This window comes from Rhinolophus sinicus, linkage group LG05 (genome assembly GCF_036562045.2).
Source record: "Rhinolophus sinicus isolate RSC01 linkage group LG05, ASM3656204v1, whole genome shotgun sequence".
Taxonomy (NCBI): domain Eukaryota; kingdom Metazoa; phylum Chordata; class Mammalia; order Chiroptera; family Rhinolophidae; genus Rhinolophus; species Rhinolophus sinicus.
This window is the reverse complement of record NC_133755.1, coordinates 179,779,787-179,798,384: the sequence shown is the minus strand read 5'-3', so window position 1 is coordinate 179,798,384 and position 18,598 is coordinate 179,779,787. Positions and strand designations below refer to the sequence as shown.

General features: G+C 48.0%; 1 protein-coding gene across 2 annotated transcripts in view; it reads right to left on the bottom strand.

Annotated features, from left to right (window-relative positions):
• Window positions 1-3,495: 3,495 nt before the first annotated feature.
• The window catches only part of PACRG (parkin coregulated), a 451,953-nt gene continuing 436,850 nt past the window's right edge, over window positions 3,496-18,598 (bottom strand). Inside the window, exons 5-6 of one of the 2 annotated variants that reach the window (XM_074333794.1) lie at window positions 12,202-12,322; window positions 3,496-6,742 (exon numbers count right to left, since the gene is read on the bottom strand). In XM_074333794.1, coding sequence (XP_074189895.1) covers window positions 6,682-6,742; window positions 12,202-12,322 — 182 coding nt within the window. In that variant the 3' untranslated portion in view covers window positions 3,496-6,681. Of the gene's footprint in view, window positions 6,743-11,835; window positions 12,323-18,598 lie in introns of those variants that run through there. The other variant, XM_019749820.2, reaches the window with a different exon arrangement.

Genomic DNA, 18,598 nt, shown 5'->3' with positions numbered 1-18,598 from the left:
GGAGCTTTCTTCAAGTTCCGGGTGGAGCAAATCATGTTCTTCAAATGGAGAGTGAGTGTGCTACCACTCTTGGCGGGGGTTCCTTTGGGCCGCTCACAGGGTCTGAAAGAGAACAGCTCGGAGCCCCCAGGTGACCGCCAGGAGCTTGCGCCCGTCAGCACAGCGTGGCCCCGTCTCCTCTTCTTGATCACCTCCCACTCTCGTCCTCTCTACGTGCTCCAGCCTGGTCCCACTAACGTGCACCCTTCATTTATAGGGACTCCTTTCATTGCGGACCCGTAAGCCCCCCAGGAGTGTCACTGGGAGGCCTCAGAATAGGCCACAGACAAGGAAGAAGAGGATAAGAAGAGAAAAAGAAGCTGGACGGGAAAGGGGGCAGGGAGAAGCGGTGATGAGAAGGGAGCAGAAGGAGGGCCTCCTAAGCAGTTACCGCAGTGTGGGCAGCTCTAGCCCTGGGCTGCTGGTCTCGCCTCTGAGTCACATGCTCCTTGAGGGGTTGTGCCCCTTGAGGGGTTGTGACACAACTGAGACCAGTGACACCCCACTCCTGGAGGGTCCAAATGATCTCTGAGTGCAGGTTTAAAACATGTCATGTGAAAACCAAGTCATCAGTGAACGAGTGGACATTACGAGAATATGAATTTATAATCCAAAGGGATCTATGGCAACACACTTTTGTCTTGCATGGTGGTGACCCATGGTATAAAAACATGTTCCCTCTTCCTGGGTTGTTCTCATTTGTGACGGGATCAAACTGTTCTCCTGACTCCTTTAGAATAGGTACCATCATCCCACTTTATTCGGACTTGACCGTGACCCCCCCAAAAAGCAGTAGTTCCAGTCTTTTAGGATTTGTGACAGAAAAGAAGTTGGAAAACTCAGGGACAATAGGGAGGATGGATGGCCACTCGGTGTGCCAGGCCCTGCGTGGGGCCCTGCCCTGAGAGGTCACTAAGGACGGGGCTATGCCTGCACAAGGCCAAAAGGATTAGAGAGGAGAGAGGGGAAGAAAGGCTGATGGATAAGAAAGGGCAGCTCAAGTAAAGACAAAAGCCGCTTCTTTGCGTGACTGCCATGGCAAGTCCTCCTTCCAGCAGAGAGGAACTGTGAGAAAGTGTGTGCGCCCGGCCCCTTTCAGCTGCGGTGAAAGCAGCCGCTGGCACCGGGAGGGCTGCGGGCTGGCACAGGAGGCTCCGGTGTCACACGCTCTGGGATGGCGTGTTCCCAGGCCCCGGCACACAACCTTGGGCCGAGTCCCACTTCCTCTCAGAGGAAAGCTGTAGCCCTGCGAGGGAGGCAGGGGCCACAGCCTCTTTGGGGACAAGGTGCCTCCCCTGCAGAGTGGCCCAGATGGGACTGGCTCTGTTTCCCCGGGTCCCAAGGCCCACTGAGGAGCGTGCTGTGTGGGACAAAGAGCACGTTGGCCACTGTTCTCTCTGACCAGAACCCCAGAGTCTCATATTTCCAAGGAACTTTGATACCAAGGTCTGGCCCGAGCACCTCACTTTCCAAAAGGGGAAACTGAGGCATTGAAGTTCCTTGGCTAAGAACTCTCAGCTGTTTGGTGGCAGAGCCCAGTCTGAAACCGGCCATGTGAATTCCAGCTCGGGGGACCCTTGTGCCACAGGGAAAGGAAAAGGACAAGGACATGGGGAGTTTCTGAACCAATTTGGGGTGCTGTTCTGTTGTACCCCACGAGGGAGTCCTGGTTAGATCAGCAACTGGGGACGGGTGAGGTCCCAGGAAGGGATGCAGCATGTAGTGAGCAGGGAGGCCGCGGTGGCAGACATCCTTCCCACCTCTGTGCTTGTCCTTCATGTAAACTGCTATTCACAGTGCCACCCACTCCTGGCAGGGCTTAATTTTACTGTACGGACTCACAGTGTTAGGTTTCAGAGGGACTTGGAGTTTCTGTGAGCCGACTTCCCACCCATGTGGGAACCCCCGCCCCCCGCCCCGTCCAGACTCTCTAATGGTCAGCGACCCTTCCTGACGCTGCCAAAGGGAAGGGAAGTCACAGCTCCTGGGGCTTCGAGGCAGGTTAAATATCACAAGAACCTTCGGCTTGGGTGGCATCTTGTTCTCTGCAGCTGGTGTGCAGAGCGAGCCCGACCCTTCCCCACGGCTTCGTTAGATGTGCTGGAGCTTGTGTGGTGGACACACTGGGCAGTGGGGTGGCCTTCTCGTGTACCAGCTGGGGGCCCTGGACGCACTGGGCAGCGGGCACTCCCGGCCTTCCCGTGAATCAGCTGGTGTTACTTCTCTGAACATGAGCTTTCCCGTCTGTGCAATGGAAGCAGTTACAACGGTGCTTGTGAGTGTCTGCAGTAACTTCGACAAAATGTGTGCTGCCCGATCATGTTGTTCTCCAGTTGCCCTTCTCCTGGCCACGCATCCTGGTTCCGTGGTGTCCCTGATGTCGCTTTGACTCTTCTCTGTCTTTGCTGGGGCAGAGGCACAGTGAGCAGCAGGGGGCCCAATTGCAGGCAAAGAGAAGATAGGAGAGCACCCCAGACCTGCACCCCAACCACGAAGGAGCCTTGGACTGTGGGGCAGTGGTTGTGACCCCTCTACAAGGCGCCAGGTTCAGCCTGAGCACAGGCCCCACGACACCCCCCCCCCCCCCACCTGAAGGTGCCAGGTCAGGGGCGTTTTCCACACCTGGAACTGCCCATTTCTGCAGGGGGAGGACACAGGCTTGGCTGCCAGGAGCATCTGCTGCTGAGTCCACGGGAGGAAACGTGGGCACATCTGGCCCCCGCTCCTCTGAGGACTCATGAAGAAGCAGGAGGAGCAATTGTGTGGCTCTGAAGGGAATATTACAACTTTCCTAAGAAGCTTCAGACACACAAATTAAATCTCATCTGTGATTCCATCCTAGCTCCCTCTTACCCTGCTTTAATTTCTTGGGAAATTAAACAGGGTTTGTTCAACCGCTGACTGTGGATCTGGTTTTAAAGACCAGGAGGGACCAAAAGCTTCCTGAAAAAAAAAATGCAATGTAAGAATGTGCGGATGTAGAAGAAAGTCCTGTGTGACTCGGTGACCATGAGGAATTTGGACATTTGTGTGAACAAAGGGAGGCCACCCGTCTTCGTGGGGTAAACTGAACAGAGCTGACATTTTCACTAACAAATGTCTGAGGAGACATTTTAATGCAATAGAGCCTACCTTTGCTGTGGCTAAAAATAAAGGCTTGTCGGTATTCCGTAGTGACACCAAAAATCACCTCGCAGGTGTGAAATGTGGGGGAAAAAATTTAGTTTTATGCCTTGGTCTTTTCAGCCCTAAGCAAACAGGCCTCTTCATGTGTGGGTCTGTGAGCTAACACCCACATAACACTGACAATAATACTGGATTGCAGGGACACAGACCGCGTGTTGTTTCATCAAGATCTGAGGGGCCACATATGCTGAGATGAGTGTCTGGGATTTCAGTGCATAGATTTATATTCATTTTATTTGCACTATATTTATAAAATATTTATATTGTAGTTATGTGTTCCACATGTCTTCTATTGAAAGATGAAGTCTCAGGCACAGATTTTCACAAAACACCTCATTTATTCCTCCCAATGCCTTCTGAAGTATTCTTTCCTCCTATTTTTTTTCAAACGGGGAAACTGAGGTCAGAGGATATATTGAAAGAGCAACAGCATCTAGCGTGTGGGCGGCGGAGCAACCATTGAAACCTTGGCCTGGACCTGACTGGCAAGCAAACCAAATTACGATTTCTCACCTACTCCCACCCCACACCTGCTCTCTGGACTTAATTTTCGTTTTCAGATCTCTCTTTTCCAGCCTGTCTAGAATATCTGTACATCCACACACACCTCCTCCTCGTTCTGTTGATACCCACGAGGTGTCACAAAGCCCCTGAGACCTGGGTTTGCTTGTTCACAGCTCTGCTCGGGAAACCAGTGCAATGTTTGAAGGTCAGTGAGAGCCGTTCTTCCAATTCCCCATGCCTGCACAGAGCCGTACGTTTCCACACGCGTTATCCCAGTAAGGATCACGATAACCACTCCTGGTGGTGGGGAGGGCCTGGGGGTGGCCCCCTCGACACATTTTAACTGCTTTGTAGATTCTGACAGCTATTTCCCAGAGAAAGGCTTCATTCAGTTGGGACTCTGACCTCTTGTTGAGATGCTGTGGTATTTTGTTAGATATGAGGCCTTTGCTGGTTAGTGACGCTCTTAGAAATTTCAGCAAGCCCAAAAGACTCAGTCTAGCCCCTCCCAATAAAGCATTTTAATCTCTTTCGTGGTTTGGGTCATTTTTGTTGGACTCTGAAGGAAGGAAAATATCACTTTCACAGGGTGTAGGTTACACCCCCCCTTAGCAAACAAAGATCCACCAAATATTATTAGATTTGGGGAAGAGATTGTCACAGTTCAGAAGTTTTTACAGTTGGGTTCCCGCTAAACTGAAAACACTCTTTTTAATACGGAGAAGTTGTAGGAGAGCTGTAAAAATCCTGCTCATCTGACATTTCCCCCCCTCTTGAATGGAGCCTACTGAAGGGTTATTAAAAATTTATCTTTTTATCAATAAAGTTGTTTATGGGACAATTTTCTTGCTGCATTTTAATGTAATGTTTTTCTGCCCCAGATGTATGAGGGAGGAGACAAAAAGGCCATTTAAAGCCTGGTTCTAGAATGCTCCTATTGTGCATGTAATTGAATCAAGTGACACATGGGCCTTGCTGTGTGAGGACATAGTTTTAGCTGTAGGTTGCTTTCACGGACCCACAGAGACAAACCTGGGGCAGCGGACAAATGTTAATACAGATCTTACTTCAGTGAGGGTGTCTGGGGACCAAAATTGTCTGTAGGTTGATTCAGAATAGCTGACCATAATTCTTGGAATTTTGAGCAGTTCATTAGAAAGTTCCCTTTCTGTATTTATATAAATGATTCCTTTTTTTTTTTTTTTTTTAAGTTTCAAGTGTAAAGATGACAACTCCAGTGAATATTTGGAAATAGTTTTTTGAACACTGAGCTTTGGCCTTTTTCTGATAACACTTGAAGCAAAGATGATAGGTATCTACCATCGGTAGCTTTACTGACTGAGTGAAACTATGTTTTCCTAAGTTACACCTGTTATTCATTGTCTAGACTGAGGATGATTTATTTATCTCCCTGACAAGGGAAGTGGAAGTGTCTCAGTTATTCTTAAAGCTACATGAAATTAATTTCCCTGAAGAGTCCTATTGCTTAATGGAAAATAGTGAGAACAGCGGGGCTTGAAAACCGGACCGGTGGAGAACTCCGCTCACAGACCGTCCACTTGCAGCTCCGCTGGGTCCTCCGAGGGCTGGATCACCACTGGGCGAAACCTTGGTTTGGAACGGAGGTTCCCAAACTTCCTGGCACATAAGAATCCTCTGGACAACTTGTTCAGACACAGATGCTGGGCCCCCCCTGGACTTTCAGCAGATCCGAGCCGGGGCCTCCCGCCTCCACGGTGACGAGACATGACGCTGCTGGGCCGGGGCCCCACCTGGAGAACCACTGCACTAGGGTGTGTGGGGTGACTCTGGGGTCCATGGTGTCAGGACACCTGGAGACTTTGGTTTAGCCTCCTTGAGAAAGTGGATTTAAGTGGACATCAGAGTCCCTTTGAGTCCAGCGTCCCCTACGGAAAAGTCCATATGAACAGGGTGTCTGTACACTGGCCTTGCTGGCCACCTCGGCGCTGTCCTGCACCGTTCCCTTGGAGGAACACAGCGACCCTTACGTCACAGCTCACATGGAGGCGTCTGCCTGTCTCTGAACAGCCAGATGGGCCCCTTGTTTCCGGGAGGTTTGCAGGATATTTCAAACACTTCCCTCTGACTTGGTTTAAACAGAACAATGAAGGTGTTTCTCCGTGACAGCATAGCCTTTTTAAACTTTCCAAAGTCTGAGCATTGTCAATGAATCTTACGCTGGATAGATGGTCCCTCTTCCCTCAGGACGGTGGTGTCGTCGACACAGGACACTGAGGAAGTATGGGGTCCCCCAAGTGAGGCTGGGTGTGCGGCTAGGGCCACCCAGGCCATTTTATGAGGGCCAATCATTCGTTGATTCAACAGATGGTTACCGAGTGCTGACTGCACACCTGAGGGCAGAGGGGGCGGTGGGAGGCAGAACACATGCCCCGTCCTCATGAAGCCCGCTTCTGTCACCAAGCAAGCAAGATGTGCTGTCCTGTCAGGTACTCATCAGTGTTTTGAGGCCAAGCAAGCAAAATAAGGAATAAAAAGTCGGGGGAGAAAGGGTAGAGAAAGGCCTTTCTGAGGAAGTGACATCTTGCAGAGACCAGGGAGAAGTCAGGAGGGAGCCAGTGAGTATTTGTGTCGGGCTGAGGAGGGCATTGCCAGTGCCATGCTCTGAGGCCAGGAGATCGAGGCCCAGTTGTGCAGACCAGGCCAGCACAGCTGGACCGTGGAGAGCCCGGGACCCCAGCAGGACGTGGGCAAGTGTCGCAGACGAGCTCAGGAGTAGCCAGGAGGTGCAGTCCACGGAGCACATCGGCCACAGTGAGATCTGGGAGGCGGAAGTCCTTGGAGGGTTGAGAGCAGCTCCGTGATCCAGTGGGGTCTGTGAGTGAAGGGTCACTGACCTCCGTGCCGGGCACTCCCCGAAGGGAGGTAGGAAGCCAGGCAAGCTGGTGATTGGACAGGAGCGGGAGGAAGGACCTAGCACCTGGTTAGATGAGGGTCTGTTCTGATGGCTGTGCAGACAGGATTTATGTGGGATCTGAGAAAAGAGAGAGACGAATAAATCCGGGTTTTTGACTGAGTAAGTGGTGAATTCATGATGACTGAGCTGCAGCACCTGGGGCGGGGGGCGGAGACTAGAAAGTGGAGGGAACCAGGGTTTGGTTTCATGTGGACGGTCTGCTAAGCCTTTAGGCTGTCAAGTGTGATGTTCAGTGGGAATTAGAGAAGTTGAGGTTACATTTGAGAATTGGGTGTATGGACGGCATCTGAACCATGGGACTGGAGGAGATGGCCGAGGGCATCGATGGAGAAAGAGAGGGAGAGATGACAGCAGTTAGAGGTTAGGAACAGGGGAAGGACCCAGCAAACGAGACGAGGAAGACCAGGTGTCTGAGCACCACACGGCTTATCCTTCAATGCAGTTTGTCCCAGTCTCCCTGGGGCCATTGTCGCTGAGTTGGTACATAGTACACGGGCGCTTCTTCTTTTCTTCATAGCAGTGCCGCCATTTCTTGGTGGGTGAACCTGGGTTTACCTTCAAACCTGGCATCTAGCAGTGCCTGGAGAGGGATTAGAATATCTGAAAATGCCTGGAAATTATGGTCAAATACTCAGTGCAATGTGCCCTTTTCTGAGTAGCGGGTGCATAGCTTCCAGCAGGTTCTTAAAGCAAGTCTAGGGGAGATCTCTCAATATTTTCTAAATAAGAGAGAACCTGAAGTAATAAGTTTTCAGCCTTATCGAGCACAGGAAGAGAACAAATCCTCTCGCCCATATTTACACTTACAGAAATTTGGCAAAGTAACAATGGATAAAGAATGCAAGTAGCTTAGCAATGTCCCCACTGGGGAAACCAAAAATCAGCCCCTGATACAGAGAAATGCAAATGGACCAACATGCACAGAGCACTTTCCGCCATCCGTTTGTTTCCAGAGTTCAGTTGGGATAGGAGCATTTTCTCATTGCCAAGTAACTTGTAGGAAGAAGCAAAGCACATCAGCAGTGAGGTCCAAGGCTGGATGATGGTGTGGAGACGGCGCCAGGCCATCTCAGGAGCTTTAGTCTGTGGTGGCTGCATTCCGCTGTAATATCATGGGCAGCTCTTGAACTGGAGGGCAAACTGTGCCTAGTTAGGGTTTCTCAGAAAGAAAAGTCTAATTTGCGTTTTGGATTTCCACACAGTGAGTTCCCGCTCACACTGCAAAAGGGGCAAAGACTCCGGGAGGTATTTTACAATCAGATTCCACACCAATAGGCGTTTTCCTGTTGGAAAGGGCTCTTGAGGAAGTCAGAGGCACTTGTGTTAGTTACACTTTCCCCGCTGCAGGGCAGAGAGGACGCTTAGAGTTTCTTTTGTATTAAAAAGATGTGATTACCACTAATCAGACTAGGGTGGGGGTCGCAGTGTCCCTCTGAAAGTGGCCTTTTCTGCTTAGAACACAGAGGGGTGGGCTTCACCTTGTTATCAGAGCAAAGGAAGGCCAAGTCTGGGGCACAGAGGGTAACCAGGAAGTTTAATTCACTTCCAATATCTTATTTGAAAAGAAATGAGGTCTGTCGAGCTCAGGAATGCCTTTCTTTCTGGATTTGAAAAGGGTTACGTCGTTCTGTGAGTCTATGGCAGGCTGCAGTGGGACAGGAGAGGGGACTGTGGAGCCCAGGAACGTGTCCAGGCCGAGGGGCCACTGCCGACTCCTAGCACTGCTGATCTGCCCGCTGGACCAGCAGAGCTCCTTCCAGGCCCCGGATAGTGAAATAGCGGGCACGAATTGCCTGGGTGTGAGTGGGAACTTGGTCCATTTTAGTTCAGATCTGGAAGTGTCCCCTTTTAGACACACTTTGGTCAACTGGGACATGTCTAGAAAAGGGATGCTTTTGTGGAGGGAATTGTTTAAAAAGCATTGGAGGTTTTCTGACTCCAGTTTAAATCCTAGCTGAGAGTAGAAATCTGCATTCAGAAAAATGTTCATGGGCTATTTTCGCAGGTATATTAGTGCTTTAAAATAAAACTACTCTTTGAGCTTCCCAGCCTCTGCTCGCAAAGGGCTAATGATCATCTCCAAACAGCCGGGAGAAGTAAGAGATGCAGTGAAAGAGCCTTGAAATTACTTGGTTTTAGCGTCTCTGGATTCCAGCGCTCTGAGATGTCCACGGCCTACACCGAAGCTTCTCTGGAGATCTCATATAAGTAAACCCCAGAAGGATTTAAGGATTTTTCTGTTTGTTTAAGAAATCTTCAGTTTAAAATATCATGTTCTCCAAGCATGCCACCATTTCACAGAATTTTTGAACTTCATATTTCTGCCCGATGTTTTGCCGATATAGTTTTATGTGCTGCCTGGTGTAGGAATTATGCGCTGCACTTGTGACGGGAAGGGGGAGGCACTCTCGCAGGCATGAGTGTGCCCACGAGGTGACTTCCGGGAGTACAGGTGGGCTTGTGGAAGCCTTGGTGACTTTCTCACAAGGGCCCCTGTTGTAACCAAGACCCGTGGCTGTGAGGGGGCCGGAGACCTCCCGCTGACACATGGGGACCTCATCAGTCATGGCTAGAACCCACCCCCGCTGCAGCATCACACAGTCACTGAGGACCTCTCTGCCCAGGTGCCAGGCTCCTCGTTTTCACGGGGAGTCCGCCAGGCTCCCATTTGTCTACCTGGGCCCTGCTGAGCCCTTTATGCACATGCATTTGTCCTGGGAAGCTTGTAACAAACCTGCAAGGTAGACGTGGTTTAGCCCATTAGGGGCTCAGGCATTTGAGTTTTAGAGTTTCCATAACTTGTCCAAGATCAGCTGGCAGCTACTCAGTGGAAGGGGACTTGGAACCCAGGTCATCCAGGTCCCATGGCCCTGCATTGATCACTTGGTCCTTGCAGTGACCCTGGGAAGCAGAGATGGTTACAGGTGAGGAAACCGAGTCTAAATGACTTGTTCTGGGTCCTAACGCTCCTGAGTAACAGGCCCTACCCAGACCCTGTGACTCTTATTGCAGGGCCTGTCCTATCATTTTGATTGATAGACGTGACACCTGAATGGCAGCTTTGAGTAAACATAATGCAGTCATAAGCAGACAAACAGAGCCCTTGCCTCCTATGTGGGGCCTTCCCACTGGGCCTCACTGCATCCTTTTACATCCCTTTGAAAGGAAGTTTCCATGGGAAAACGCAACAGTCAGAAAAAGTAGGCCATTCTTGCTTCTGTACTAGTAAAACAATGTGATTAAAAAAAAAAAAAAAAAGCCTCCAGAAAACATTGTGCTATCTATGTAGTTACTTTGATTTTCTGCAAAAGCATCTTCCTGTAACAAAGAATTCAATATTGCCTCGTAGGACACCGTGTTGTCTGAAGATTTTCCAAATAAGCATGGCTCTGCTGGGGTGGGGACTGGTCGTTACTTACATCTTGTTTCTCTTGGAGATAAAAGGCCGCCCGGTCTGAGGAACTACACTGGGTACTTCGCGCAGATTCCCTCTAGTCCTTACAGCCTGCCTGCAGGTAGGAGTCATCTGGGGAAACTGAGGCTCCAGCAGAGTAATTAACTTGCCCAAGGCCAATGAGTGACACAGCTGGGAAATGAGCCTGGATGTTTTCATTCAGAACCAAAGTTAGGGCTGGCGGCTAAGTGGCGGGTCTTCTCGCTCCTACAACAGGCAGTTTTCGTGGACGTGACTGAGAGCGAGAGGCCAGACCCATTTCTACGTGAGGCCAGGCTTGCTGCTGTGAATCCTAACAGAGCCATGTAGGAAATTCCAGCAGGAACTTTCAAAGGCCCCAACAAGCCAGTGTCCTTCTAATGGTGTACTAGACTCTGGTGTCCCTTCAAACGTGTCACCGATGACAGGACAACAGCTATGGGTGCCATGGACCCTCATGGTTTAGAGGAAAAGCTGCCTTAACTTGTTGATGTCTGCTTCTAGCTCTGTCTTTTCGAAATATTATACATGAAAGCCAATTTGTCTTACGCAGTCATGCATCTCCATTTATCCTAAAAAATGCTGACTGAAACTAGATGGTAGCTACTTAGATGTTAGATGTCATATGCTGAGCCAGGCATTGAGAAAGGTGAATAATGAGCCGGTTTCACAGTGTTTGCGGTTGGAAACTTGTGTCTTACACAATTAGTGACAGTATCTCTAGGCCAATGGCCAGGCATGGTGGGACGCATTTCATTTCTTCGCTTTTGTGCAGAAATTGCACTTTGTTACAGAGTAGGCTACTTTGGGCAGTGCATTTGTGGGCAGTTACAGCATTTCTCAGGTCTGCAGCGTCAGTGTTCTGTCTTTATGAAGCTTTCTGGGCCGAGTTTCAGATGCCCGGAGCTCACTGCCGGCAAGCCTGCAAAGCCATCATTGGGCTGATTGCCTTGGGCTGCTCTACGGGCACCTTTTTGCTTTCTCAGAATGAAAACGTGCATGTTCGTTGTCTTTTGTCTTTTCTTTTTCTGTTTTTTTTTTTTTTGTCTCGATAAAATTCCCGAATACTGCCATCAGACCTACCTGCAGAGCGGTGCGGTGAGAACCCATCCGACCAACGGGAGGAGGCGAAGGACAGGAGACTAGCCCAGGAAAAGAATTTGACTTGCTTCACAGCGTAATTGTTAAGGTTAAATGATTAAAATGCATGTAAGTCATTGTTCCAAAAATGATTAGACAGCTTGAGCAAGCTGCCGAGTACCATTTTGTCAGTAACACGCCAGGTCCTGACGGGCATGTCACCACACGGAGGGACGAGGAGTCAAACCAGCATTTTCAAAGTCATGTCCACTGTGTTACCTTTTGCCCCGTAACCCTGCCCCCCACTCTTCTCCCAGTGTCCCCCACCCCCACCCCACCCACAGATAACCTGGAAAGCCCCCACAAGCCCAGATCACCATGGGCTGGGAGCATTAGTCACGATTATAGCTGAGGTTCAGAGAGCGCTGCCCAAGTGTCCTGCTGTAATTGGAATCTAGATTCAACAGTTTTATTGAATGTCAGAGCACATGGTCCTGCACAGCTGCAGGGAGAGGTGCTGGTGAACTGGTGTTTCTCTTCCATGACAAACACCTATTAAGCAGTTAGCATAAACTCTTCCCTTACAACTTATGACGTCACCCTCAGGGCAGGCACACACAGAACAGCAATCGCTGAATTGCGTATGAAAATCATAGTTTTATTGTCTCCACAACTGGAGATTGAACTCCGACTCCTAGCCTAGCCAAGCTGTATAGAGAAGCAATTCTTCTCATAGGACAAATAAGCACAGTACACTATTGTAGTCTAAGAAACAGGCACTATTTATGTATCGGAAGGCCTTACTCTCAATAGGGCTAACAGTCCCATGGCCCATAGGCCACTATTTTAGCAGCTGTAGCAAAGAAAACTGCAGCTGTCACAAATAATGAGGTGCTGATGGCAGCAGACACCGATGATAGCAACGCTAAGGGAAGCCTCCTTCAACCCCAGGGGTCCCTGCCGTTAGTTTAGCAAGCATGACTCATAGGTAGGGACCATGTACTTGATGTTGATGAAGGCGTCTTCTCCTCCGTAGCGCTCGAAGGCCTCCAGCGTCTCCTGGATCAGGTCGCCGATGTTTTCCCTCTTCTGCTGGCTGTAGTCAATGCCATCTCCGGAGTTCACTGGTTCAGGCAAACACACAAAGAGGCCCGTTATTTCTGTGCCGTTTCCCGAAAAGTCCTACCCCTCAGTCTGGTCATTTTCTCTGAATGTGTGTTAGGAGACACAAGCATTTAACATTTTGACGTGGTCTTGCTGAGTTTTAGGAGTGGTAACAAATATATGAAAATACAAAGTCCCAGATTGGAGCTGATGAAAATTTGTCTACACTACAGAAAAAATAGACTACATGAAAGCGAGGTCGTCATGGCTTCAATGCTGTTCACGCATCAGGGAACCTCTTTCTCAACTCTGACAGTTACATAAAGACTGTTCCCTTGGGCCTTGAGTTCTTCAAAATCGCAACATGGCATATTGAGAAGGAGCAGGCTAGCGTCAGGTTAGGGTGTGGGCCCTGCGTGGTTGAAAATGGGTATGTTCTGGAATGATGCGGGGCTCGTCCCTGTGTCCCTGCTGCTTTTTGTGCCCATGGTAAGGTCTTTCTCCTCTAAGTATCACGAATGCAAGAGTTCAGGTCCCTGAAGTTGGCCCATCCCTCCGGATGCAGAAGGACTGCAGGAAACTGCCTTTCCAGCTGTGGCAGCTCCTGACTGATCCCTGAACGTCGAGGTGACAGTTGTTAGGCATGGTGTCATGGGGACTTTGTGCCACTGCTGGTTTGGGAGCCTCTCGAAGCCCAGGCAGGCGGTCAGCCCAGGTGGGGGGCCTGGAGGACCCGACGACGGCCCTGCCCACAGAGCCCTGACGTGACCACTGCAGTCACCTGTGAGGGAAGGTAGATCTAGGACTGCCCTCTGATGGCCTTGGGACCTACGTCGGAGCTACTCCACACAGCACACTCATTCTCAAGCCTCAGAGGTAAGAAGGACAATGTCGCACCCAGCCTGTGAGACCCAAATCCAGGGTGTCTCACAAAAACAGGGGACCTGTGCTTCAGTCCAGAGAACGAAAGCACCAGAGTTTTTTCCTCTAATAATAGTCGTTACACGAATTCATGTTGCATTTCAGTCACAGATTTCCAAGGACTTCAACATTTACTCTCCCAGTGAGTGAGATGTCACTGTGCCTGTGGTGACATTCCCCACCCCCCACCCCCGTCTTATCTACGATGACAGTAAACGATGGCAGGATGGGCTGAGAGGGCCCAGCTGGGTGAGGACGAGGGCCCAGGACACAGGGCATGGCGTGCACCGTGTAAGTGTGCACTTTATCAGTAAAGGGGTTCGTTTTAATCATACTTCAAGTAGGACTCCAGAATGCGTATCTTGCTTGAATGTGAAAATAATAGAGGGGGAAAAATGGGATTTCAACTCTTTTGTTCCTAGTTTTTTCTTTTCTTTTGGACATTTTTAAAAAGATTGGAGTAATTGTTCAGACCAGAAATAAAAGTAACAATTCCAATCCCACACAGTATAGATAAGCAGTTCTTTCGCTTGATTTTTCCAGAAACTTACTAGAGAAATATCACTGTCTTCTACAGCATAGAGAAAATGATTTTCTCTCCTGATTAGTTTCTTTTGGTGGGGGTGAAGGCAGGCAGAATTATTACTAATTTTGCAGAAAGAGATTATGAGTCATACAGCTATGCTGCATATCGATTTTTCATAACAAATAAACTTAAAATGGTTCACTACGTCATTGTAATTAAGTGGGGTTTTTCTTCCTCACGGTAGAAGCCTTCCTGCTGTCACATGGAAAGCTAAGTTCAAGTTTGATTTACAGAGTAGCTGATTATCTAAAACACCCACTTATGGTAGTTATATAGAACAAAAAGGTTCATGCCTTATTGTTTTTGAGCAAAAGTTAAGCTTTTAAAAAACAAAAATGTAGACAAACACACACAAAGTATGCAGGCTTTTGTTTTTTCTTGTTAGATTTGCACGGTGGTCTGAGAAGAGAGTCCATGCCCTCCGCACTGCCCACCAGGGAGGACAGCTTGGTATGGACCCCCTTGGGGCAGCTTTCGGATGGGAGAAGCCGGTAGTTACGTGTGTGGAAAGAAAACACATTGGGAAAGATGGTTCAAGAGAGCAGGACAAAAGCCACAAAGGGGTCAGAGAAAGGGGCTAGACGGACAGGGACAGACAGCCTGTGTGACAAGCGAGACTGAAGTGGGAGAAGGGATCTGTTAGCTTCCAGTTGCAGGGGAGAGTGTCCAGCGGGAGTCTTTGTCTCTGGCGAGTCTTGGTGTATTGGAAAGCCTTGGCTTTTAAAGCCAGATGGCAGTCTGGTCATGAAAGAGGTGAACTTTGGGAGAAGGTGGCATGAGCACGTGTGCACACGACAGCCATGCCCGTGGCACAAACCACCTGGCGGGCATGCGGAAAGTATCGTCACCAATGAGTAGTGACAGCCTTGATCCAGTTCCATACAGACAAAGATACATAAATTAATCACTAATATATTGTGCCTTTTGTTGGCATATTAGTCAAAAGGTCAAAAACTGAGCCGATCACGAGACAGACATATTTTCCTGATGGAGGCAGATGGGGTTTGAAAAGTCTGCACACAATGGGTGGCTTAACACACCCTGTTTTTTCCACCGCCTTCCCGAATGCTGCAATGACAAGCAATGCTTTATTTCAATAATAACCTATTCTTACTTTTTAAAAAATATGTAACTGTAGGAGTAAGTAAACTATGTAGCTTTTTTGTTCCTCAACAGTGTACAAGCCCAAATGGTAAAAAGAACAGAAGTCGCTTATTCAAAAAGTGAGTTGGAGTTAGAATAGTTTGTGGTTGCAGAATGTGTATCCCTGGGGCAGGAAAAAAAAGACCCAAAAAGGAACACATTCCTTCTTTTCCGTGCTGCCATGATGACAGGGCACAGTTTAGTGTCAAACCATGTTGAGAGGCAGGTAAAGCAATGTGGTCTCCTTTTCAAAACTGCTCTACTGTCAGCATCTTTGAGAATCTGAACTTGAGATTAGCTTACGCTCACCCTCTTAAATACATATGATGCTGTTGGGAAATATGCTGTGAGAAGAGGATGCTTAAAAAATGGTTATTTACAACTGTCAATTCTGATTAGGAAGACGACATTTCAATCTATGGCATTTCAATCTGGGAAACTAGGAGTCCAGCAGCTAAAAAGATACATTGATGATGGAAAAGATATATTCTTTATTTATAACCCAACAAATAGGACGGTAACAAAGGTTTAAACCAGATTGTGTTGCGTTTGTTGCTAAAGGGAGACTGCGCAAGCAGAGTAGAAGGGATTTCATTTCTCTTCGGGATTCTTGTACGCAGGGGCCATGCAGCGACTGCGTGCCGTTGTTGTTCCTGGTTAGGAATTGTTCTAAATGCATTTATTATTCTGAATGTTGAAATTGTTTTTGATTATGTAGGCAGTACGTTTAAGGACAGGCATATCCTTTTTCTATCTAACCTCCTTCAAAGTGTCCTCTTTCTAGATGCCATGCTGGTCAGAACTGGGAATCGTGCCTATCTCTGTCTCAAGTCTGGCAACGGCATCATCCCTGCGCATGAGCTCAGCTCATGACCGTGATGTGACTACCATAACACTTCATCACCAAGGGCCACCGCAAAGGGAGGTGACATGAGCCATCCCCATTTCACATGGATGTCTGCTATGCAGTGACAGGGGCTAGTCGCAGACACACATCACCTGGGAATTTGAGGACCTATTCTCTGAGCAGGTTTGCAATTTCTAGACTGTGTAGAAGCTTTATGCTTTTCCTTTTCCTTTTTCTTTCTTTTTTTGTGAGTTAGTACTATTATAGGAAAAAGGAAGAAAGGAAAAAGGGAAAGCATAACTGAAGGCACCAGAAATATAAAACGCATAAATGTTTACGTCAGGTTGCTTATTCAATGTACCTGAGCTATTAGTCGTCTGGCACCAACAGACAAAATCATTTATGAAATCTACCTATACTTTCTGGTCATGACTAAGAAAATAAATAGGCGCGATTTCGGGAAAAGAAGTGCTCCCTGTTAATTTTGCGGGTCTCCCGTGGAAGCAGCCACAATACCCTCTAAAGGGAAGAGCAGGGCCCACAATGGAGCAGCCGTGGTCCACGGGGCGGGGTGGGGGGGAAGCACCCGTGCCCACCTCCCCGTCATCCTGAAGGTGCTCACAACTTGGGTGCTTTTACAAGACAAGGAACCGAACATTCCTAAATATAACCCGAGCCTGGGAAACTCAATTAAAACCCCCTAGAGAGAATCAGGAAATAAGTAGGGACGACTCAAGTGACACCCAGACAATCGCTGACAATCTTCTTCATGCTAAATATCAACTTTTGGGAGCTCCGATTTTATGAGGTAACTTGCCATGCGCAACAACAATGGTTTGTGTTACCTCTTAAGTGCACCTGAGCACTTTCGGTAACTAGACATTTGCAAGTACCTCAGACAAATAAAATGATGATTAGCCCAATGGAACAACAGTCACTGTGGCCCTGGGCAGCCAGGCAGACAGATTCTCTCAACACACCCAACGCTGAATCACAGTCATAAAACCAAGGCTTTGAAATAAATTGCTCCTGCTGCATCATGGCTTGGCTACACCCTCCTTGGTTCCATCGCTGTCTCTCTGGCCATTTGTGTGGGGTCTGAAGTGCTGCCAGGAGTGGCCACTTCACATGTACTGTACTTAAACGTTAATCCAGATCACGTCCCGCCGGAAGCTCTTCTCTGTATGAGAGCGTCCATCAATACAAAGCAGCTGCAGAGCGCACACGGTCACACCATTTCTCCAGGTGAATGGCTGGCGAGCTCAGCCTGCAGCAAGAACTCTGGTCCTACAGCGCGTGCCCATGGGGGCTTGACAATGTGAAGCAACATAGAGGGGAATTTATACAACACGCTAACAGAAGAAACTAGATTGTTTCTTTCTGGATCAGAAGAAAGGCATTTTTTTGTTTCTCAAAGGCTGACCTAAAAAATTTCAAGAGCTCTAAAGCCCAGTTGAAGGAGCTTTACCTGTCAAGACCTGTACAGTTTGATGGCATCCGTCACTGCTAAAGCTGCATTCCTTCTGATTGGGCTTCGGTGATGTCATTGCTCTGGAAAGAGAAAGTGAGCCCTTGGGGTTTGGGACCAGGTCTTGGCAGGTATGTGCAGGTGGAACCTACTGCAAATATTCTTACTGTAAAATGTTTCTTGATGATATTAAATCATCGCAGATTTCCTGTTGGATGACTCTGAACAAACTCTCCCTTTGGGCTTAGTGGATTTAACAGGTATAAGGTTGAGATGACCCAAACAGCAATTCTCTTTCTGCACTTACTGCTGTTTAAGCAGGCTTTCTCCCATGAAATTTGGAAAATTACAGTGGGAACAACTGTGAATTTCAGTTCGATCCTTTATGGAGGTGAGGGAATGGAAGCGAAAAGGAAGACAGGAAGAAAGCTGAGGACCCAATTCATCTTTCTCCACCCAGTAAGAGAAGGAACCGTGTGGGGAGACGTTTTGAGGTGAGCTACTTTTAGAATCCTAAACAAATGCTTCTTTCACTTCTGTTCTTAGCTTTGCCATGGTACTTTGAGGGGGACTGATTTTTTTTTCCTCTTAACCATAACATGTCACTCCATTCGGAATCCAGGTGTTTCCATATTTGGCCCAAGCTTGGCCAACCCTTCCTTGGCTGACTTCACGTCCTTTGTAAAGTGATGGTTTTCAACATGCCCTGAAGTATGACCACATAATGGATATTTTCGAGTCTTGGTTCATGGAGGTGTGAATCAAAGTTGTGATGGTTTTGCAACCAAAAACTTGTAATAACCACAGCATCTGGCATGCTAGAAATGCCCAAGGGCTTAAATACTTCAAATCTTCTCAGATCTTGGTGGCATTAATGAAATTCACAAGATTTCTTTCCTCTGAAGATAAAAGCTTTGAAGCAAGACCTCGATTCCCAGCTGGGTGTCTCTCTATCTCTCTCTCTTTGTCGCTTTTTGACACTGGAGGTGGGTGACTAAAGCAAGAGGCTACTGAGCCATCATAGTTTTGAAAGCTCAAGGACAAGCTTTCATCTTCTGATTGGGGGCACTGATCACGTGTGAAACTGAAGAGATCATGGATGTTGACCCAATTGTCAATGAAATATTTAAATTTCCCATCAGATAGACAATGAACATTTCTAAGCGATTGCCATTTTCCAACTGCAAAGTGGATTTATTTCTCTAAGAAATAACAATGATAACATTGGAGTGTATTGGTATAGTGGGAAAAAAGTTTATAAATTAGTTCTAGTTAAGAAAGAACACCGTCAAAAACTCAAATTATTGGTTGATGCACTACCAAAAATTATT